The 24,963-nt window shown below is 43.9% G+C and overlaps 1 protein-coding gene across 5 annotated transcripts in view; it reads right to left on the reverse strand.

Annotated features, from left to right (window-relative positions):
• Nucleotides 1–4,758: 4,758 nt before the first annotated feature.
• Nucleotides 4,759–24,963, reverse strand: part of FAM172A (family with sequence similarity 172 member A) — a 264,993-nt gene continuing 244,788 nt past the window's right edge. For all 5 annotated transcript variants that reach the window (XM_036403453.2, XM_036403451.2, XM_036403452.2 and 2 more), the window contains one exon: nucleotides 4,759–6,986. In XM_036403453.2, the coding sequence (XP_036259346.1) occupies nucleotides 6,844–6,986 (143 nt within the window). In that variant the 3' untranslated portion in view covers nucleotides 4,759–6,843. The remainder of the gene's footprint in view (nucleotides 6,987–24,963) is intronic.

Below are 24,963 nucleotides of genomic sequence, written 5' to 3' on the forward strand. Positions count from 1 at the left end.
GCCCCGAAACGACAGAGGGACGGCGGCCAGCAGCGGCCGCAGGACTGCGGGGCGGCTGGAGAGAGCAAAGGGATTCCCGGCGCCCGGCCCCTGCACCCCACCCTGCGTGGCGAAACCAGAGTCGCGGCGGCCCATGAGGAGCCCCTCCCATAGCCAACACCTGCACGCCGGGGCCGCGGGAGCGATGCTCCGCGGGAGGAAGAGTAGGGAAAACCTTGTGCGTGGGGTCCGGGCCCCGTCGGGGCGCACAGACCTGACACAGCCCCAGCATCCCTGGTTCCTCCCTACCACCCCGGAGAAGTGAGCCGGGAAATTAACATTTTCCTCCTTTTTTTTCTCTTCCCTTTGTCCGGAAACCGCAGGCGAGCGAATAGTTATTCCCCAGCTGGCCCCATGACTTAAGGTATGTCACGACAGCCAAGTGGCCGAGCAGTGGTGTGATGTCCCCCTCCACGACCCCCTCCCCCGCCGAGAGGGGCTCCGGGGGATCTCCTCGGCGGAACGCGGCGGTCTAGGCACTCCTGGAGATGGTAGTCGGGGCTGAGCACTGCCGGGCACTGAGCCTTCCCCTGGGGGCCGTGAGGGGCCGCGGGGGGCGCGGGGCCCCCCGAGCCAGGAGCGGGCGCTGTCCTTGGTGCTGGGCCCGCCCCGAGAGCCGCCGGGCGCTGCCGCCACCTGGAAAGGGCGGGTTGGGAGCGCCGAGACTCCCCGGGAAGAACGGCATCCTGCTCCTTGGTGTCTGCCCCATCACGCCGCCGCTTGTCGGGAACCGTCCTGGCTTTGATCACAGCACCTACTTAGTGGCGTGGGGAGCCCACGGGAAACACTGCAATAAGCACCCTCTGTGCTTCTTGCTTGCAGTTCTGTACCCCCCTTTCCGGGCCCCCCTCCAAGAGGATACATACTAAATTGGGAGAAAGTACGAAGGAAACGATTTATAATCCAAACAGCCATCACCATACAAAAAACCCCAAACAACAAAATACCCCACCAACACCTGAAAGACCTATCAAGAAGTGTATGAGAGGTAGATTTCCCCTCAGCCATTGGCAAAATTGGCAACACCTGGCTCACTGTAAACAGACACATCAGTGTTTGCAAGTTCCTGGTGATGTTAGGCCCTTTCTCCACAAACTGTAGGCAAGCAGGCCTGGACACTATATTATGGGGTATGTTAATTTTGTACCTGCTTGTTGTGGGGAGACATGGAGGACCACGGGCTTTACTATAGGAAACATAATTTCTTGGCAAGTTGATTTGGAAGGAGAAAGCAAAAAGCAGACCCAGAAGGATGGGAGATGAGCAGGAAGCTTACTTATGTGATTGTAGCAGAGATAGCACTTTTAAAGAAGACAGAATCTGGAGACAGCCCTTTACCAGGCATTAGGGGATTAGGTAGGGCATGAGCAAAGAGAAATGGAAATGACAAAAGAAGATGACCTAGGCCTCTCCTCAGAGAGGTCAGCTCTCCCCTGTGCTGCAATTCAGTGGGAAATAACTGATGCTATTGTCTCCACTGGGACAAACCAGCCGGCAGACCAATCTTCTGTGAATATTCATATTTACTTGACTCCAGAGGAGGAATACAGAGAGTGTGGAGGGGTAAGATGCTTCAGAGTGGTTTCTGCTCTCTCTTTGGGTCTCCCTGGAGAAAGTGAACAGCGTTGGGCAGACCCTGTCCCTGCATCTCACAGAACCCCATGATAGCAGTAAGACAAGGGGGTAAGGAGGTGTGTTTTAGCACTGCTTTTATTTCCCACTCATGTTTCACCTTCTTCCTCCTGCAAGGCGAGGAGGTGCTGCAAAGCTGGTGTCTGCCTGGAGCAGGTGTTTGGAGATCACTCAGGAGGCAAATGTGAGAAGTTGAACTTCCCAGGTGCTAGTCTGTGCTGGAAACCCATTTACCCCTGGAAGGCTTCTGGAGTTGATGCTAAAGTCAGAAAAATGAAAAAAAGAAGCCACAGATAAGATAGCAGAAGGGCTTCTCTCCAGGTTCTTAACCCACACAACACACACTCCTTCCTTCCCAGGTACTGCTCTTCCCACCATGGGCTCAGAAGATCACGGAGGGCCATGTTACTTGAAATAGGCCCCTTTATAAAAGTTTATTCTTCCCAAGAGCTTAGAGGAACCCAACTTCAAGGGAGCAACCTATGCAAACTTCTACCAGTACAGTTACAGCTTGAAGCCCATAGAAGCTTTTGGGGTTTTTTCTGGGTTGTTTGCAGTGAAGTTAAGTGTGGGTGGCATCCCCAGGGGATAGGTGCTGCTCACCTACACTTCTAAGAGGTCCTCCTGTACTTTGTGTGAATTATTATATTGCACTATATAATATTTATTATATTTATTATATTGTATTAAATTGACTTTAAAAAAGAGGTAGACCTTTCTAGCAGTACTAGTGTGGATGGAAGAGGAGGATATGGGGGATCTTCACTGATCTTCCAGTCAGTTCCCATCCCCAGGTTCTTTCCTCCTCATAACATTTTGATTGAGAAGGAAACTTGGAGTATGTATGTCCTAACTGGAGTGTGTGGTTATTGTGCAACTGATAGACCAGAACAAATTCTGCAGCCCAGGAAAGGGTTTTCTGGATATACCATATATCTGTATCTTTATACAGGGATAACACCCAGCTGAAACAATGAAACTGCACAGAATGAATAGAATTAAACCCACTGGTCACTATGGGCTTGATGAGAGAGGGGTGATTGTATTTTTTACATTTGACCAATTTTTTTTCTTTTAGTTTAATTTTTTGATTGTCACAATTTAAATGACATTACTTAGAATGGCAAAATTTAGAGATGCAGTAAATCTTCTTGTCTGAATTCACTTTGAAGTAAGAATGCTAGTGGGTTTGAAATCCAGATCTACGAGCTAATCTCTAGTTTTCCCTTCAAATGGAATTCAGCTACAAAGAGCTTGGAAAGATTTTGCATCTATTCAGGAGGCACATCTTTAATTTTCTGAGGAGCAAAAAATCCACAAGAAACTTCATATAGCTCCTTAGGTTTTGCTTAGCATATGTGATAAAACATTGATTGTTGCAGTTTGGTGACCCATGAAATTTGGGGGTTAGTTTTCTCTTCAGACCAGAGCATATAATTATGCAAATAAAGAGCTGTCACTGATCTAGTGAAATACTCTCTAACACATGCAATCCAAAATGGAACAGAAAAGTGAAATTTGTGGTATTATGATGATACAATGATAAATGACATCTCCTTTCAAGTTTTTATAGAAGTACATTTTTCACACTTTGTCGAGTACATCAACATAATGCGGACGCACACACACATGCACACACACACACATCCCTGTGAGATCGAGATATCCATGAATGCGTGCAGTCACACACACACACATGCATCCTTCCACTCTGTAAGATAGCTCTACCCTGGTGTACGAGGGATGTACACATTTCTTGGCAGGTTATTTTTGGTTTGGTTGACTTGAGAATGGTGCAATATGTGGCTCCATGCAGTTTTAGATGTGACACTTTTCATTTGTACTTCTGAATGAAATTTCTAGAGGGGAGAAATACTCCACTACCCACAGTAAGTGATGTTTCTCAGAGACAGAGGAAAAACGCACATTTCCATGAAAAGCAGCGGCTTCTTCTGAGTCTGGGAGAATCACACTGTGAGAACTGTAACTGTAACCAGTGCGCTGCCATGTATGCACAATGAAAGTGAGGGATATCTTTGCTTCTCCTCTGCCTTTTTTCTTTCTTTTTCCACGCAACCCTACTGTGTTTGGGGGCCTGCTGGCTGTTTTCTGCTAGGAACATTTCTTTCTTATTCTCCATTCTTGACAACGAAGCACTGCTTTCATTGGTCCATGGCTTTAACGGCAGCATTTTGACTTGGACAATGGTGTGCAAACCTTTTGGGCGACAAGGAGCTGGGAGTTTTCCTAGATCCTGTTGTAGGGTCGGTTTTGTTGGTTTTCTGTTGTTGTTTTCCATTTGGGGGTTTGTTGTGTTTTTGGTCTTTTTTTCTGTCCACTTTTGAACTCGTAGCTCCAAAGCTACCTAGGGCAGACGCTGGTGCACCATGTCCACGTCAGGGAGCTTTGCTGTGATGAAACCAGGAGGAGGGTGATGTCAAACCTCTGTCTCCTAAAGACATCATGGCCTGAGGGGCCAGTGGTGTGTATCTTTAAAAACATCAATCCAAAGGAATAGGCTAAATCAACACTCATCCCTCCTTAGTGTGCTGCAGGGTTACCGTTGTCACCTTTCCATGCGACACTAATGCGGTGGTACATGCTGGGATACTCCCACACCTTCCTCTCTTTCTGCAGACCATGCACCCTCTTCATCTGAGGCTGCAAACACTGCCTCCTCCATCTCTAACCCACATCCCCTGCAAAAGGCCCTCCCCAAAAAACTGGTCAAACTTCTCCCTTGGTGTAACTTTATGGTTTCATGTTTCTGAACAGTAAAGGGGACAGGATGGTGCGGCCCACTTGGCTATGTGGCTTCCTATGGATGATGTGGAGTGTGTGGAGAGAAGCCCATGCTCGTGGGCTGAGCCACAGGGCAGGACATGCAGCCCACTCCATGGAACAAATGAACCTCAACCCCCTCACACCTTCTAGCCCCAACCCTGCAACCATATGGGGTCCTGTTTGCAAACACACTTGCCCGCCCTGCATGTATTCTGAGGTTGGTGGAGCTGCTGCCCATGCAGCCCCCACCCTACCCACCAGAGACAGAGGCTTCTGTGGAGCTCAACACAAGGACACAAAGTGTGCAAGAAGAAGAGAGCATATTTATTTTTTGTTCATTGCAAGCAGAGCAGTACCAGTGGTGAGGATCCCCTCTGCTCTGCAGCCCCCCCACAGGAGCGATAATGTGAGCTGGGCCCAGGGCACAGTAAAGAAAAATTTTTTAGAAAATGATAAGCATTACAGTAAAAATGTAGTTTGTTTCTCATCAACAGTTAAAAAAATAGATCTGCTCCTCCAATATTTGGGCACCCTAGAGAGTCCATCTCACTTCCACAGAGATGGAGAGTGGCAGGTCTGGTGTGTGCATGTGCAAACTTCCCTGGCCTTTGCATCTTCCCTGGCTGCAGGATGAAGCACGGACAGCCAAACCACACCATGTAAACTCTTGCCTTGTCCCTGAACACACAGGATCCAGGGGGCTAGGGTGGACACGGACCTGGGGAGGGGGGGGTCTAGACCCTGGCAGGGGGGGTGAGGCTGGCCACAGGCAGCAGCATCCTCTGACTGGGAGTGAAGGCAGAGACTGGATGCCACAGGAATATGGGCACAGTACTCTCACTTCAGCAACAGGCTCCCCTCCAAGAAGAAAATCCTCCAGGCACAGATACTGCACTTCCCTCCACACAGGCAATGGCCCTTCCAGGGGTTTGCTCCAAGCACCCTTCCCCAAGGGCAGAGCTCAAATGCAGCAAGATGACAGGAAGCAGCAGCTGGGGAAGTGAAGCCTTGCTGCCAGTATGAGCAGGTAGGGATGGATGTAAGCACTCTAGGTGCTGAGAGCCCCCCACTTGGAGGATTTAGGCCCAAACCCAGCTGGGTTTCCCTTTACACCTCACTATGAGCATTTCTGCTTTTGCTCCGTGGCATAGAAGGGTTACCCCTGCTTTGGCATTGTCTTTTAATGCTCCCCACCACCACTTCTGGCCCCCAGCTGTAGGATTGATTGGACACACTGTGTAGGAGAGGGCGGGATTGGGTCCAAAACTCATGTCTAAGTGGCACCTCCTTGCCACTAACAGCATCAGAGGCGAGGTGGGCATGGCCATTAAAGAAAGGACAACTTTAATTCAGTATTATCAACACCAAAGGAGCTTAATTAGAGTGCTGGCTCACTGGGCATGCCATCAAGCACATCTTTTCCCTTAGTTTTAGTGCAGAAAACCTGCCTAACACCACAGTTATGGCTCCAGCCACATACCCCCTATGCATGGTGTGAAATCCCTACAGAGTGCCCTGCTGGCCAACCTTTGTCAGAGAGACTGGAAAAGTGAGGAGGAACCTGTGAGTTTAGGGAAAAGGGAATAATCATGGGATGGCAAGTCATTACAAACTCAGCATATGAAAATGGAAGCATTTTTGTGTTTAAAAAGAAACAAAAAGAATATGCAGTGTGTCTTTTTTTTTTTTTCTGTCATATTTCACAGTGTGATCCAGCCTGTTAATGAATAGGCATTTTTTAAAGTAGAGCTTTCCAAAGGAAGAGAAGATCTACAGATAATGCTGTTGATCTAGCAAGAGAAAATCTCTTCAACAACAGAGCCTTTCTAGAATTCTGGGCCAAAGTTCTTGGACACTCTTGCCAGCAGAAAAATGACAGAGTTAGAAGTCAATTCCACTTGGTCCCAGAGAAAGGGAAGGCTACTAGGTGTAAAATCATAGGCTGGTATGAGTTAGGTCCATCTTTTAGAAAAGATTAATTTGTATTTTGTTCTGTCTCAAAATAGAAGGAAGCTGCAAAATATCCTGCAGGCAATAGGACTGCGAAGAAGCTGTTAAATTCTGGCATCAGCTTGGTGCAGGGCTATGTCAGGGCAATTAGAGCTGCACCATGCTGCACTGTGCAGTACCACTGTCAGCCTTAATCTGCACACTGATGGGCAGCACAAAATCCAAGTTACAGCCCACAGGAAGCACAACCAGTGAACCCATATTGCTTTGACAGTTGCACTCATCTAGAAATAATGCAAAACGCTATTTAGATGTATACATCACGACCCTGTGCTCTAGGAAGAAAACAATCTAATGAGGGGGTGGGAGACTCCTTGCAGAAAACAAGCAGCAAAGACATTGGTGGTGGTGGAGGTGGTTTTTTTTCCTCCCCTCCTTTTAGAATTCTTCGTATTTTATCCTGTTGGAGCGCCTTGTTGGGGTTGGTTTCACCAAGCTGTTCTTCGCCTTTACAGCCTCACTGAAGAATTTGAAAACAGATGGAAAACTCTTCCAAGAAGTTAGTTCATGGCGTTCTGTACCTGCAAAATACAAAGGTGACAGTTTGACTAGGGGTCGTTCTCTGACCTGCTGGGTGTTCACAGGATAAATGCTCTGTAAAATGTAAAAATGCAAAACTCACAGAGGACACCCAGCTGCTGCAGCTGGTCTGGAGAGAGCCTGGGAAGGGTCAGAGCTGTCCTGCTGCTGAGCTCTGGGGCAGCTGATAAGAAAAACTGCACACACAAGCAGGCAGACACATGCACAAAGATACATGTATGCACATGCACAGCCACCCACATCACAATCAGAGGTCCTCAACATGTCTCGTATCTGGGAAAATAAGGTCTCAAAGCACTCTGCTAATAAAAGGTCACTGAAGCAGCTCACTGATCTGACCTACCTTGGGAAAAAGAAAGTGTCTACTTTTCAGACATACTTTATATTATTTATTTTTCATTTTATACTGCTTCTAGCCTGGCATATCTGTTTTCAAGTGAAAGAGAACACTTGATCTGAACTACATCTCATGCATCACGAAGGCATCCTTTGTGCACCTGCTCCCACAGATAATATTGAGACAGTAAAGTGGACCTTTCCTATTTGTATCTTCCCTTTGCACACAGATTTATCTCTGTATTTTATTTTGCTGTATGCTTCTATTGTTTTGCAAGTGCCTTCCTCAACACATTTGCTTTATTTAAACAACCACACTTCCTCCTCCTTCCCCCCCCACAACCAACCCCCAAAACAAAACCAAGACAATGGAGATAGGCAGCCAAGGGGTGTGAAAGAGTTGGGACCTCTTCCTGGGTAACCCAATTATGCAGAGATACTGCCTGGTAGTCTTTGGATCCTGGGCCTCTGTTTGATACTTTAACATTGCTAATGATAATTCTTTAGTCTGTGATAGTAGGTCATTGCTATGGTTACTCTACAATGGTGCAACACTTCACTTTCCCCTTCAGCTATTCGTTGAGACACAGCAACCACATTTGTTACCTAGCAACAGTTCTGTGACAGTTTCACAATCTGAGAGTGACAACAATGAGGGACACAGTGGCCACAGCCTGGCAGGTGGAAAGCTATACAGTCCAGGGTGGATGATGGTCCCTGCAGGACATAGGGTGGCCATCAGTACCTGGGGATATGAGATAGCTGCTCTGGCATGGCATTTCCCTCATTCCTAGCTTCACAGCCCTGTCAGGACCCTCTAGGCATCCATCCATGGAGCATCCTTGGTGGGCCAACACCCCCCCCCCCCCGCCAAGTCTTTGATGGAGGCACTACCTGCCATATTGCACGTCCCTGCACCCTCAAAGGCAGCGATCACACAAGCAAAGCAACCCTCAAAAAAGCACTCTCTAGAAAGACACTACTTCTCACACAAAGAGATGTTTTCGTACAAAGAGCATGTCACATGCACACACAGATTTTCCTCTCCCTCTTCATATTCATTTTACAGAGACAACTCATGACATCTTCCAGAATTTTCCCACATCCTCCTTTTATACAAATGCTTTCCACCTTTAAATTCACTCATCATTGTAGAAATTATTTTTGCTGAGAGGTAGTCCATCTTATCAAGTGCTGGACTTGGCAGTGCTGTGTTGAGTTGGGCTCCATGATCCCAAGGGTCCTGTCCAACACAGAAGTTTCTCTAACTCTGTCCTGCAGGTGGCTTTCAATACAGATCACCTATCCCATCCCCTGTAAGACTCCTCATAGCAATACTCCTCAAGAATCGTTCCCCACCCGGGAAACACAGAAGTGGCCCAACACAGCAGGAGGATAAAGCTTCCCTTCTAGCAAAACCTGCAGCCTAACGGACATGTCCCTGAGGTTATGGCTTGGCTCGGTATACTGTGACGGCCCACTGCCACCATGCACACAAAAGTCATCTACCAAAGCTGATTTTATGGAGGGACAGGCTGTCCTAACACACTGTAAGGACACTCCTGCACAGCGGTTTCACCTCCTTCCCAGCATATGGTGAACACATCTTTGAGCCCTGAAGGCAAAACATCTTTCCATGTGGCTTTCTGGTCCCTACACAGATATCTCCCACACGAACACATCTTTCTCACTTCCGCCTGTCTGCATTCTCCATCTTGATTGTAATAGTCATCATTAATATCCACTGGATTAAGATGAAAATATAGGCTGTGAATAATATGGGTTTTTTTCCCTTCTTCCTTTTTCATCAACAACCTTCCTCCTCTGTAAAAGGGTCATCCAGAAACAAAAAATGAGAAAACAAAAACAAAAACAAACACAAACAAAAAAAGCCAAAACAAACAAAAAAAAGAGTAAGTTTCTGAAGCCTCCCTGTGTCTTTCTTCATCCTGCCTTCTCCCATGCACTTTCCTCACGTTCCCAAGAGAGATCATACTCACATTCACTAGTGTTACTGAAACTGATTAACCTACAGCTTTCCTGTGGCAACTCCTCTCAACCCACTCTTCTCAAAAAACAATTCAAGCTTTGAGTCTAGAGGGACTCAATGATTCAGCAGTCTAAAGCAATTTTAACACTCCCTATTTTCCTTTTCCTAGTAACAATCTTACTGGCAGATGAACAATTTCCCTGGTGATAAAATCACTACAATGGATATTTAGTTTCCAGGATTATGATGATTCTTTGCTTGATTAATATTGCAATAAGAAAAGCTTGCTAAGTATCTGCCTTGGACCTTTACAGTCATTTCTAAAGGTCAAATTTTGCCCTCACATATTCACATTTAACTACTAATAAAGAGAGACCTCTAAAAATTTAACATTGCACACACTGTGCATTTATGATTTATATACCAAAGGCTTGGAAAATTCAACCAAAGCAAGTGGAATTATGTCCTAAGGGTGACAACAGATTTTAGCCATAAGATTTTTGCCAGAGGAAAAATACCATTGACGACTGCAATCTCAATTGTGTATTTAGTAGTACACAGATCTAAATTAAATGCATGAATAGCCATCTATTTCTTAACAGAAAGAATAATTTTTAAGAGACAGACAATAAGAAGCAGTTGTTCTAAAGCCAAGGTCCTCTGAGACAGATATTCTTAGTGCTCACTAATTTCAACAGCTGTGATGATAAACTATGATTCAATATATTGTATTAATTGATGGGCTGTTACACAGCATGTAGTGATTTCAGATATTAGCTCTTTGAGAAATCTTAAGAGCATGCGGCATGGAAAAGATATAAAAACCCTGTTAAGTGTGGGAAACCGCAAGAATAGTCTAAAATATGCGAAGGCAACAATTGCAGAACAAAAAAGTATAAATCCCTCCTAGTCCCAGCTCCACTGAAATAAATGACAGAAACGTCAAAAAGCAAACCAGCCTCCCACTTGCCAACATGAAGAGATGTAGAGAGAAATGAATATATATTTTAACACGTGCATAACATCATTGGAAAGGAGCTCCAAAAAGATGGTGGAACCATTAATGTGTGAGGTGAAATGAGTAATGACAGTAAAACAGTGAACAAGTTCCAGAATCAATTTACCAAGTACCATAAAGAGATATATAATTAGAAATAATGAAGACTTGACAATACAACTGTTGATACAAAAAACCAGGTAAGGGAATACTTTTAAAAATTCAATATCCAAATTATCAGGTCTGGATGACATGCATATGTGGGTCTTCAGGGAATCAGTTAATGAACTTGCTGGACTACTGGCAATTATTTCTGAGAATTCATGTACAATCAGGTTGGCACCAGAGGACTGAGGTGGGAATGAGAAGAAAAGAAATTTCTAATTTGAGAAAAGGAGGATTAATTGAAACTAACTACCACACATAAAATTCATGTCTGAATACCGGTAAAGAAAGGGATCAACATTATAAAAAATCACAAGCACCTCTAGGATAACAGCAGACACAACAGGCTCAAATTTGACAAGAATAGATAAAACCCAAACTCAATTGAATAACAAAAATCAGCAGGTGAGAGACTTATCCACTACTGTGTTTTTGACATAGGTCAACGTGGCAGCCTTGAGGCAGTGGGAACCAATGTAATCACTTAAAATGGATTATGACCCTCACTGCTCACTATGGTCACTCCTACCTCTCACTTGCAAATTAGTTGCTTTATGCCAGTCAAGGGGCCCGCAAACACTTGAGATCTACAGTAATGCAGCTCCCAAATATGTGCTGCCATACCTGCACTGGCTCTAGCTGCCAGCAGCATGTCCACCAGCAGCTGCAGTACACATCACGTCTCTACAGGGTCCAGACTCAGCATCTTGTCTCATATCTCATCTCATCCCATCCCATCTCACAGATGTCGCGTTATGCCTTTCCCATTGTACATCATCTTGGACTCTAGAAAATGGGCACTGGCACACTTTTGGATAAGTGGTTAAAGCATTTGAGAAGACAAATAATAAGTAGTAATATGGGGTTGGAAATATACCTGTGAAGTCCCAGAAAGATTGGTATTTGGGCTCAAGTCTTTTAAATGTGGTTATTAGTCATCTGAAAGAATACCAAGAATATAGATACAGAATATAGGAATAGCATATTGAATAGGAGATAGTACAAACATAAGAAGGAACAAAGAAATAATAATCAAAAGGGCAGCCTAAATGGGTAGGAAAAACAGGGAAGAGGAAAAGCAAAGACTGAAACTGGGAATGGTGCCTGCAGGGGTGGTAATGCAATATGACTATGTGAATGATCCTGATGGCCATTTGCATACATGCATGCAAAGGCACTTTCACTGTCTTCCCTTTCCACTTCCACTCAGGAAAAGCAGCTCTTCACCTAGCAAGGCTGAAAAATTCCTCCATCTGAAAGCAGAGTGTCTGGAGAGAGAAGAGCTCTGCAATCACCATAATTCGCTCTTGCAGAGCGATTACTGGCTGTGCAGGACAAAGGTGCCCTCCTACAGTGCCTGCCCACTGTGTCAGACAAAAGCCTCCTCCCGCGGTGCTCAGAAGATGCACAGCACAATGGTGGCCCCCCACTGCGTTTACAAGATGTGTGGGACAAAGGTTTCCTGCTGCACAGGAGCTGTGAGAGATCTTCATACATGCCTTAATGCTGAAATATTTCTGCAGAGAAAAGTTTCCAGGTTGAAAAGCTTCTCCACAGATACTAGCCACAGGGCTGACCTCAGGTCTGCTTCTCTAAGTGACAGCTCATTGCTAAATAGCGCGGGCTTCAAAATGAATTAAGGGTGTTCCACGCCTTGGGGTTTAGTCCCCATTGGGATGGAGAATTCTGCTGCTCTTCAACAAGGTCTTGCTCAGCAGAGAGTTTGCTCCCTGTGATCATGATCTACACTGAGACCCTGTCATGCTGCAAAATGCCAATGCGAGTAGCTTAGCCACCTTGTCTGTAGACAGGTTGCTTTTACATTTATGATTCAAGCTAGGTATCTAAAAGGCACTCAGTCTTATCAGAACTTGATTCAAATGGTTCGGAGGTTGAAATACAGACTTTTGTGGGCATTTGCAGGAATGAAACACTTTAAACATTATTAAACATGAAAAGCAACACAATTAATTTGTCCTTTATAGGTAAACTAACAGATAAGCCAACTCCATTTGACTGCATAGACAAGTGTGGCAGACCTTTCAGAAAGGATTTTTTCTCCTGAAAGTTATGAATCAATGGAAGTTTCTTTCTTTCTTTATCATATTATCCATGCACACATTGAAGAACTTCTTTAATTATTAGGTATTGAGTTCTGTAGCAATATAACAATACTGTTCAAATATGCACTTAGGTGTGAATAAGAGATGCTACCTGCCTGTCCTGCATTCATCTTTCCGTATGCTTACAATTTACTTCATATCACAAAGCTATTTCTGAACAGGAATTTCAATTTTTTACTCTCCAGTAAATCAGATACTATCAAGTATGACATAACTACTTTTAATTCGTAGGGTTTCTCTACTTAAAATTCCTTTACCCTGTTGATCTTCATGGGAAGAAATTATTGTGTCTTTTTGACTAGTTTGGTCTACTGATGTAAACATCCAGGTCTCAAACCCCAAAACAGAAGAAGCTCTCAGAGCATCCCCAGTAAAGCTAACAGAAAAGGAGATTAAAAAAAATACATCTTGCCTAAAATCATGCAATAGTTCTGATTAGGAAAACGAGAACTTCTGGAAAAATTGTGAACGAGTCCACAAGCTCAAGAACATTGAGATTCAATGACCTCAGGAGTTTTTAAGCACTTCTAGATGTCACAATGGTAAAGAAAGATTAAAAACTTAGGCAAAATTAAGATATAAACTAAACACCAATTAATGACATGAAAACAGTAATTTCTGAGGGGACATAAAAAAACTCAACCTCAAAACAATCCCCAAACTTTGATGTGTTTAGTTTGGCTAAGAAGTAATCGTTTGTGTAGTCATGGACATGATAATAATCTGAAAGTAACTGTAGGGAAATGAATTCTTTGGAGAAGCCAAGAGGGAAGAAACAGAACCATTTGAAGACATGAAATACAGCTTATTAAGTGGGCTTAGACACACAATAAACTGGTTAAGACTCAATATAAGAAAAATCATAGCAATGCTGGAAACTAGACTACACACACTAAAGAAATTTTTTACTTAGTTATTATCTACTGTGACACAAAGCAGTTCTTATTTTTGTTGGACACTTATTATCTATAATAATCTTTAGTGGGATGATAAAAACAGAGCAACAAGCATCCTACCAAGAAAAAAGTTCACCTCTGAACTCCCATACTTGCAATTTGCTTTTCTTCTACTCCTTGTTTACAACACACCAACTTCCCACAAGAAGCAAGTGATTAAAAAGAGTAAAAAAAAAATTGTAAATTTCTCTTGTCCTCTGAGCAACAAGATGCAAAGATCCAGACAAAAGCTCATTGCAAGCAAGGTCTGCAAAGTAGGAAAGAGATAGGAGTTCTGACATGACCATCATTATTTTTCACTGCTCTTCATTTAATATTAAGGGCAGTCCTATGAGCACAGGTCATTTGTTTGTTCCTCTACATGTGAACTGGCCAAATAAGTGAAACTTGTGAGGTCATTCTCTCCCGAGCACAGGTTACCAAAAGTTAGGTCATTGTCTGGTTCACCAGAGTCAAGCAATTTTCTTTTGAGTATACATTAAAAAAGGTAAAGATGGTGTCTGAATGACATTCTCAGAGACAGCAATTTCCAATGCAATAAATTTTTGCAGGAGAGCAAGCCATTTCCTTGAAGAAGAGATCCAGTAAAGATGTGCGCAATATTATGCAACCATAGATTTTAAAACTCATGTTAAAATGGTGTACCATGCAGAGAGAAGAAGGTAGGGTTTGAAGTTGTATTTATATTGGTATATGTGTTCACCTCTCTACTGCTATCTTTATCCCTATCTCTATACAATCTTCATATATCTATCTCCATCTACATAGCATGTATATCAACAGCACTGTCTGTCTGTCAATCTATCCCTCCATCTATCTATTCATACCTGTAACTTCACCCTTACTGTATGTAATTCAAGTATAAAATTCCTTACCTGACAATTGTGAGGTGGGATACTCAGGTTACATCTTACAAAGATATTTTTGGGCTAAGAACATACCAATGGTAGGTGCAGGATCTCACCAATGGAAATTAAGAATAGGTTAGACAACCATGTCTTAGGAATATTATGGGTATAGCTGACCTCACCCTGGGAAATATGGACAAATTAAGTAACTTCCCGAGTTTCTTTCTATCCAGGCTTGTTGCTTCTGTGACTTCATTGGCTTTATCTAAACAACATCTAAAATTGATTGTATTAGCAAGGTACTTCACAGTAGCTCTGAAGCATTTGAATAATACACGTTAGTGAGACAATTTTTTAAATGCCCAAGAATATTTTCTATCATGAATTAGGGAAAACATCTATATAAAATTGCAAGCAAGAGCACAAATAAAGTAGATAGCATTTGAAACAATCATTTTCTCAACTAGGAGAAAGTTGGCTTTTAAATAAAGGAAGTTTCGACTTGCTCAGAACTCGTCACTTTATGAGAGAACTTACAACCACAAGACTTCTTGGGTGAAACCACTGAAAACCAACTGTTCAAGCCTCACAGCTTCCACAGGTTATAAACCTGAAAAATACTAATATACCTGACAGATCTTAACACGCTGCAGCATGATGCAAGCCATCAGTTATACCCCCTTTTCCTCACTGCTTTGCAAAGACACATCTAACAGAGTTTTGTAAGGGAAAAGTCATCATTACTGTGCTTTTGCAAACCAAGTGGCTCAGCCAAAATGAGGAATGGACCTGAGCTCTGCTGAGCCCACAGCAGGGCTCTGTTCACACAGCAATGCCGCTGATGTTAACAAGCATACAGGTATTATAAACTATATTTAAACTAATTTAAAACATTCTGCAGCAATTCCTGAAAGTTACTTTAATCTTAAATACCCAAGGGCTGATTTTTAAATCTGAGTTTATTCCAAAATCCCACAGCTTTTTACTGCCCATGGGGCAGAGACCGGAAGGATATACACTCTTGCTATCTTGTGAGAACTCTACTAATGCAAGAAATTCTACAGTGATACCAGGACAAGGGAAACAACCAGCTGCTTAGAAAATAGCTCCTCTTTGTAATGATATTTTATGATTATTTGTTTCTAAATAGTAATTGTGCCATCAAACATCTGGATGTACCAGCAGCATAGGCATAAACCAACACAGTTTTGCACTTTCCAAAAACACAGCAGCCAATGCAACACCATGGAAATGGCAATGCGGGCACCAAAGAGCAGCTAGGAGAGGCAGCAAAGCTTTAGAACATGTTAACATGACAGAAGAGACACCCCAAACACTAAAGACGTAAAAAGGTTCTTAATCACTAGCAGGATAAGAACATACTACTTGCCAATTTGTGAAGTTTTGAACACACAAACAAATTACACTAAAGCAATTTTAAAATAAAGTAGCAGAATATAATTTTCTGTTCTTTCAGACCAGAAGCAGAGCTTGAAGACTGGTGTGGATGCTGACACAGCAGCTGTGGAAGTAAACAAGGTCTTCTGGGGGACAGGAATGAGCCTGTGTCTAAGGAACAAGCTGCAATGAGAACATGTGTGGGCATGAAACACATGAACATTCAGTGTGTTTTTATGATTTTAGTGAGAATCTGAATTCATACCTTGCAAGCCTTTAATGAATACACTAACTCTCCCTTCCCACAGTGGAAAATGTTTAAAATCTTCTAGATAAGAAATAGTTCAAAAGCATGTTTTCCTCCTGAATTTTTTACTTTGATTATAGTGTCCTGTTGTATCCATGTAGACAAAAGACTACAGTCAATCCAAGTCCAGAGCATTTCCCCGGTACAATGGTATTCACTAACCCATCTGCTTCATCTTGGGACTACTGCCTCTGGCTGGCCCCAAGCTAACCTAACTAACCTAACCTAACCTAACCTAACCTAACCTAACCTAACCTAACCTAACCTAACCTAACCTAACCTAACCTAACCTGACTCTACACAATTAAACTCCTCCAATGTGCCACTGGCGCCATTCATCCTCTCCCTAGTCCTGGAGCAGTCACAGAAAAGGCACTTCCCCTTGATTTGTCTTCAGAGGCTAATCCTGTGACAGGTAAAATGAAAAAAACTCGAGAATCCAAGTGCTACCTCTACAGTGCCAACTTTGGTCCTGTGGGAAACCTAACTTCATCTGCACCTGATCCTCCCCTTCTGATGGCTGCTCCTGCAGGATGGTGGAAATGGGGTTAGCAAATGGTGGGCTAAGATGGGGCTGTTGATCTGCTTTCCTGCTTTTGCTGGAGACCAACTTCAGGAGCCACCACCTGCCGCACCTTCACTTCCTTAGATCAAGAGAGGTGAAACTGAAGAGCCTAAATCCAAGTGATCCTGAAAATCCCAATTCAGTCACTCACCACACCCTGAAGTGTCTAAGCTCCACAAACACCTCAGCTCCTGACCTTAAAGTTTGCACGTTATAATGATATCACTTCTGTACATGCACAGAAACACATCAGGCTTGGCAGTGAAAATATTCCCAAGGGTCTCAGGCAGATATAGTGTTTCCATGTCCCCCTCTCCCCCTGCCCCATAATGCTAAGTATGTGTCCAAGCCACAGTGGCAGGAATACCCTTTAATCTCCTTCCTAAGGCTTCATTTCAAATGAATCTCTTCCTACTCCTTGCCTGTTTTTCATCCACCTGGGACATCTGTTTCTCCAGAACACCTGTTTCTCCAGGAAATCCAATTCTGAATTCTTCTTCTATAACATGCTCACCTGGCAGCTCTCCTTGAACTCATGCTCAGTGCCTGGCTTTGATCTTGCTCCATCTCATCCACACACTGATCTCAGCTGTCCTGCTCTCATGGCCCACCAATTTCTGCCTTTTTCTGACTTTGCTTCAGCCATTTCAGGAAGACTTCCTCTACCTCACTGCTAGTGCACCCATCCAGTTTCTCCTCACAAACACCTTTGTCTTCCAGCTGCTGGCATCCAACACATCTTTCTTCTCCATGTTTTCCCAGGTCTGACTGGCAAGTCAGACAAGTATTTGGCAAGTATTAAAAAAAGCTGAACACAAGATGACCCTACTACCCAGATGTAGTGGTGAGGACAGAAAAAGAGGACAAATCTGAAACTGCAGTTGCCCTACTCTCCAGGATCAGAGAAATGAGATGTTTATCTCCTAGGTGAGAATGATAGTTTCATGGGAAATTCAGGGCATTTTCTTAATGATTTAATGGAAAGGAAACATATCTGAGTTTGTAAAATGCCATGGGAGATGAAGCTGGGCCACCAGAATACAAACAACAATTAACAAATGGAGTTTAAAAATCATGTTTGGGGAGTAAATAACAAATTCCTTAAAGTCTGATAAAATTTTAGTTATGCCAAGTAAGTATAAATAAATTTCTGTAAAAAATAAAAATTTGTATATTTGATGTGTGAATAACCCTTGTGCACTTGTAGTAAGTAATTTATGACTAACCCATACCATATAAATTTTTCTTGTTTGCATCACACCAACTGCTGTTTATATATATACATGTATTACATTCCCCCATCCTGGGCATCTAGGACTTATATGACCCACTTCCAGGTGTCTGCAAAGCTGTACTAGTGAGAAAAATGGTGAGAAGATGGTGATGGAGAAGATTGTGAGCAGGTGAGTGGATTGCCATTGTGAGTCAGTGAGGAACTAGGGGTGGAGCTTCCTGTGTTGCTGCTGAGCGGCTGATTAGAAGAAGCCTCTGGGGAGCGTGGTGAACAGGAGCAGGCAAACAGGGGTGTGGTGAGTCTGTGGGGCGTATACAAGGCAGTTTGCACGGCAGTTTGCACAGGCAGGGCAAGCAGGCAGGGTTACTTGCTTAGTAACTTGCTCTCTTGCTAGTAAGGAGTCCTCTGTGTTCTTTGAGGTCTTTCTGCTGCCTGGTTGTGTTTGAGGTGTCTGTTCATAATGGTTTCTACACGGTCAAAAACTGTGGCTGGTACAAGTGTAAGTGACCAAGTCGAGCCCTCCAAAAAAGATGTTTCTGTTCAGACCCATCCATGCCCAGAGTGTTTGAGTTTATCAGTGGCTTCAGGGAGTGTGTTGGAGGAGACCTGCCTGCGGTGTGAACAAGTGAACGACCTCCTTTCACTGGTGACTGAGCTTAGGGAGGAAGTTGAAAGGTTAAGGAGTATCAGGGAAAGTGAAAGGGAAATAGACTGGTGGAGCTCAGCCCTTCCATCTTTAAGGGAGGCCTCTGACTGAGAGACTGAGGACTTATATGCCTCCCACTCTCAGGCAATAGAAGGGCACCCAGTAGATGAAGAGGAGTGGAAATGGGTCCCCATTTGGGGAGGTAATAGCAAAAACTCCTCCCCATCCCCATCATCCAGCCAGGTACCACTTCAGAATAGGTATGAGGTCCTGGATCTAGAGGCCCAACCAGATGATTTAGGAGAAAATTATCTGCCCTGTGAACCCCCCAGTTATGATTCATCTGTAAGATGGATCACCACCTCTAGAATCAAGAAGAAAAGAAGGGTAATTGTAGTAGGTGATTCCCTTCTGAAGGGAACTGAGGGCCCCATGTTGACCAGACCCATCCCACAGGGAGGTCTGTTGCCTCCCTGGGGCCCGGGTACAAAATATCACTGAGAGACTTCCTGGGCTGATTCAGCCCTCTGATTATTACCCACTGCTGATACTCCAGGCTGGCAGTGATGAGATTGAAAAGAGGAGTGTCAAGGCAATTAGTAAGGACTTCAGGGTACTGGGGCAGGTAGTTGATAGGGCAGGAGCACAGGTAGTGTTCTGCTCAGTCCCTTTGGTGGCGGAGGAAAATGAAGAAAGAAACAGGAGAATCCTCATCATCAACAAGTGGCTTAAGGGTTGGTGTCATCAGCAAAATTTTGTATTCTTTGATCATGGGGAAACTTTTATAGCATCTGCTCTGCTAGAACCAGATGGGGTACGTCTCTCTGTTAAGGGCAAAAGGTTTTTAGCTCATGAGCTGGCAGACCTCATTGAGAGGGCTTTAAACTAGGTTTGAAGGGGGAAGGGGAAGCAGCTGAGCTATCTGGAAGCAGGCCCAAGGGTTGCAAGGCTAAGTCAGGGGCGAAGTCAGTAGCCCAGCTGAGATGCATGTATACCAATGCACACAGCTTGGGCAAGAAACAAGAAGAACTAGAGGCCGTGGTGCAACAGCAGAGCTGTGATGTAGTTGCCATCACAGAAACATGGTGGGATGACTCGCATAGCTGGAGTACTGCACTGGATGGATACAAGCTCCTGAGAAGAGACAGGAAAGGAAGAAGAGGAGGAGGGGTGGCCCTTTATATTAAGCAGACTTTAAATGCCGTAGAAATTGAAACTAAGGAAGATGGAGTTGAATGTCTATGGGTAAGAATTAAGGGGAAGGCCAACAAGGCTGACACCCTACTGGGAGTCTGTTATCGTCTACCCAACCAGGAAGAAGAGGTAGATGACTTATTCTATAAGCAACTAGGTAATGTTTCAAGATCATCAGCCCTTGTTCTTGTGGGTGACTTCAACCTACCAGACATCTGCTGGGAACTTAATACAGCAGTAAAGAGGCAGTCCAGGAAATTCTTAGAATGTATGGAGGACAACTTTCTGTCACAGCTGGTGGGTGAACCCACCAGGGGAGGGGCTATGTTAGACCTGCTGTTTGCAAATAGAGATGGGCTGGTGGGAGATGTGGTGGTTGGAGGTCGCTTGGGGCAGAGTGATCATGAAATAATAGAGTTCTCAATATTTGGTGAAGTCAGGAGGAGCACCAGTAAGACTCTTGCATTGAACTTCCGGAGGACAGACTTTGGCCTGTTTAGGAGACTTATTCAGAACCTCCCTTGGGAAACAGCCCTTAAAAACAAAGGAGTTCAGGAAAGGTGGGCATGCCTCAAAACAGAGATCTTGAGGGCACAGGAACAGACTGTCCCTGTGTGCCGAAAGATCAGTCAACGGGGTAAACGTCCAGCCTGGCTAGGCAAGTAGGTTTTGGAGGAGCTTAGGAATAAAAAGAGGATGTATCAGGATTGGAAGGAGGGTCAGGTCTCTAAGGAAGTATTCAAGAAGGCTGCTGGAGCATGCAGAAAAAAAAATTAGGGAGGCGAAAGCTCATTATGAACTTAGCATGGCGACTTCTGTAAAGGATAATAAAAAATGTTTTTACAAATACCTTAATGCTAGAAGGAAGGGTAAGACCAGCCTTTGTTCTTTATTGGACAAAGGAGAGAACTTAGCATCTGCAGATGAGGAGAAGGCAGAAGTGCTTAATGCCTACTTTGCCTCAGTTTTTAGTGGGAAGATGACTTGCCCTCAAGACACCTGCCCGCTTGGAATGGTTGATGGTATCAGGGAGCAGAATGGTCCCCCCATTATCCAAGAGGAGGCAGTCAAAGAACTGCTGAAATGCTTGGATGTTCATAAATCTATGGGACCAGAGGGGATCCACCCCAGGGTAACGAGAGAGCTGGCAAACGAGCTTGCAAAGCCACTCTCCATCATGTACCAACAGTCCTGGCTCACTGGTGAGGTTCCGGATGACTGGAAGCTGGCCAACGTGATGCCCATTCACAAAAAGGGTGCAAAGGAGGATCCTGGTAATTATAGACCAGTCAGCCTGACCTCAGTGCCTGGCAAGATAATGGAACAGTTCATATTAAGTGCCATCACACAGAATTTACAGGATGGCCAGGGTATCAGACCCAGTCAGCATGGGTTTAGGAGGGGTAGGTCATGTTTGACCAACCTGGTCACCTTTTATGACCAGGTAACCTGCCTAGTGGATGCAGGGAAGGCTGTAGATGTTTATTTGGATTTCAGCAAGGCCTTTGACACTGTCTCCCACAGCACACTCCTGGACAAGCTGGCAGCCCATGGCTTGGACAGGAGCACTCTTTGCTGGGTTAGCAACTGGCTGTTTGGCCAGACCCAGAGAGTGGTGGTGAATGGTGCTGCATCCAGCTGGGGGCCAGTCACCAGTGGTGTCCCTCAGAGCTCTGTGCTGGGGCCAGTTCTGTTTAATATTTTTATTGATGACAGGGATGAGGGTTTAGAGTCTTTCATTAGCAAATTTGCAGATGATACTAAGCTGAGAGCGTGTGTTGATCTGTTAGAGGGACAGAGGGCTTTGCAGAGGGACTTGGAACGGTTGGATGGATGGGCAGAATCCAATGGGATGAAGTTCAATAAGTCCAAGTGCCAAGTCCTGCACTTTGGCCACAATAACCCCCTGCAATGTTACAGGCTGGGGATGGTGTGGCTGGACAGTGCTCAGGAGGAAAGGGACCTGGGGGTGCTGGTTGACAGCCGGCTGAACATGAGCCAGCAGTGTGCCCAGGTGGCCAAGAAGGCCAATGGCATCCTGGCTAGTATCAGGAATAGTGTGGCCAACAGGAGCAGGGAGGTCATTCTTCCCCTGTGCTCAGCACTGGTGAGGCCACACCTTGAGTATTGCGTCCAGTTCTGGGCCCCTCAGTTCAGGAGGGACGTTGAGATGCTGGAGCGCGTCCAAAGGAGAGCAACAAGGCTGGTGAGGGGCTTGGAACACAAGCTGTATGAAGAATGACTAAGGGAGCTGGGGTTGTTCAGCCTGGAGAAAAGGAGACTCAGAGGTGACCTTGCCACTCTCTTCAACTTCCTGAAGGGTGACTGTGGTGAGCTGGGGGTCGGTCTCTTTCTCCAGGCAACAACAGACAGAACAAGAGGACACAGTCTCAAGCTGCGCCAAGGGAGATACAGGCTAGAATTAAGGAGGAAGTTTTTCAAGAAAGAGTGGTCAAGTATTGGAATCATTTACCCAGGGAGGTGGTGGAGTCACTATCCCTTGATGTGTTTAAAAAAAGACTGGATGTGGCACTTGGTGCCATGATCTAGTTGAGGTGTTAGAACGTGATGAGTTCTAGTTGGGTTGGACTCGATGATCTTAAAGGTCTCTTCCAACCTAGAAATTCTGTGATTCTGTGATTTCACCAGTGAACTTACACCAATATAGTGGGGATTAACTTTCTTTTATTAGCATAACCTTTGCTAGGTGTTGTTAATGACCATTCTTGAAGGAGGCAGGTGACTGAACCCAGATGGTGGGATTTTATGGACAATGATCATTGCTGTGGGTCAAGTGCACCTGTGCTGCAATCATAAAATTAATAACCTCTACAACAACAGCTTTACATATCGCTGTCTCAGAGAAGTGACACTTGTGTGACTCACAGCCTTTGGAGATGCTATTTATAATTTATACCAAATTTGAAGTGCAAAGATTTTTGTCTCCCACAAGTCATGGTAATCAATACGGGTCTGCACCTATTACAGCCTGATGAGATGAAGTGTGTGGCAAGGATTAACTGCACTGGGTAAAAACCACAGCTCATAAACAGGGCTTTGCAAGAGATCTCCAGTGACCCCATTTCCACACCTACGCTGTGCGAACAAATAAAGAAGGAAATAATTTTTTGTAGGGGTACCATCCCTGCTTAGTGTTGCAAACTAAATTAATTGTATATTTGTCTCAGAAGTACTCAGAAACTTGAGGGGTTTTCATACGTCATCTGGATTTTAGGCTTCTGCACTCTAATTTATAACACATCAAGGCTTAGTGCGGGATATTATAAAGCCCCTATATCATGGAAACTGGCAATTTAAGACTAAACACTAATTCAAAAAAGGCTCTGCAGGTGTGAATTACACTAAATTTAACTAAGCTTAATAATATCACACTTCCTCTGACTTAACCTCAGAGATGTCACTAGAGGGACTGTTTGAGATTAATGATCATAAAGCTGCATTCCCTCCCTGCTTAACGCTCCTCCTTATTACAGCAGACAGCAGCTCTGCCTGGAAATGCACAGTGCATGTGCCTTGCTTCCCACCTCTTCTGAACAGCACCACCCAAAATCAGTCATGGGTGATGCTCAGGATGCAAGGCCAGCAAGCCAGTCACGCGGCAAAGAGTTCAAGACAGGGATCAGGTGGGGGAGGCAGTGAAGTGAGGCACAGGCAGAGTGAAGCTGAAGGCAGGCGCACGGCAGATAAGATGAGAAGGCATGTTGTGTGCTGGCATGTGCTGACCTCTGCCAACAGCTCTCCTGACATCCCTGTCTATGGGAGTCAGACATGAACATCAGTGTGGGAGGTAGGTCTGCCAACAGTAGAAGGGAGAACTCAAAAGTCTGGGATGAATGTGAAGGGAAATATTAAGTTCATATTAAGGAAAAAGAGCACCCCAACCAAATAAATCCTTTAGAGCTGTGGATATTTACTGTGGGTTTGCTTGTGTGACTGGTGGGGCCCCATTGCTGAGATGTGGCTGGAGAAAGCTTAGTGAGACCCAGCAGTCAGTGGGATGAAAACAGATAGGGGTTTCTCCTGGAGAAACTGCAATTAATGTTCTGCTTTACAGCCAGAGGGAAAACACACCAGGACACAAAACAACTCAAAAATCAGAGTTTTTCTGATAATCCAATTTTAGACATCCAATTACTGAGTTGTAAGGTTTCTAACCATTCCATTTAAATGCTACACTAACTAAATAAGCTTAATTTGGGAGACCAAATTTGTTTCAGAACAGGGACTTCACTATTACCCTTTAAAAAAATAATACAATAGGTAACATCAAACTCCAAAGCTGTATCTTCAAGCTGACACAGTCACTTCGACGTTGAAGAAACAATTTATGATTTCCTCACCAGCCAGAGGAAAAATAAACCCCCAAACATCCAAAGATAGAAAACAATGCATTTGCCTTGTATTTGCAAATGCAATTTTCACTTCAAAATACAATATTGTTCTAATAACTGATCTTTCCATGTGGAATCTTCCAGCAGAACCAGGGCTGCTGAGACAGACTGTGGAACAATCAAGAAAAATCCTTGTGTCATGGTAGAGATTTTTTGCCATGCATTTAGTAGTTCTAAAGAAAATGCCAGTTTCTTCTATTCAGAAAGATGGTTAAACCTTGGGAACTGGGAATAGAAACAGAAACTGCCAGGAAAGTATATTTGGAAGTGCAAGAAAGATGAAATATTTAAATGAGTTTCAAAATACGATGTTTCAAATTTTTTTTTCTTTCATCAAGAACCTCAGTTTTGTTTTTTCACAAAATTAGAACAAAATAAAAATAAGGTAGTCAAGGTAGTTTCTCTCTGAAGAATCACTGAACTGGAGTTATGTCATCTTGCATTAAAACTATTAGTTATTGCCACAGCTGGCCTACAAATATTACATTAAAAAAGCATGAAGAAAATCACTTAAATACAATTGGGGAGTTCTTTTGTTGATGGCCCATGCATATCTCTTAATATTTAATACTTATTGCTCCATTTTGGTTTAATTTGTCTGAAGCACCATACGTTGAATTTTTTCAAGCAATTTTAAAGCAAACTATTGACACATAAGGGAAGAGACTTCATCATAAAAACAAGGATTGAGGCAGGAGCTGAAATTTGTCTAAATAAGACCAATATCAATATGCACAAATGCATAGACACCTAAAGTTTGACAGTCATTGCTCATAAAATCCTGCAA

The sequence above is a fragment of the Molothrus ater genome, chromosome Z (genome assembly GCF_012460135.2).
Source record: "Molothrus ater isolate BHLD 08-10-18 breed brown headed cowbird chromosome Z, BPBGC_Mater_1.1, whole genome shotgun sequence".
Classification (NCBI taxonomy): domain Eukaryota; kingdom Metazoa; phylum Chordata; class Aves; order Passeriformes; family Icteridae; genus Molothrus; species Molothrus ater.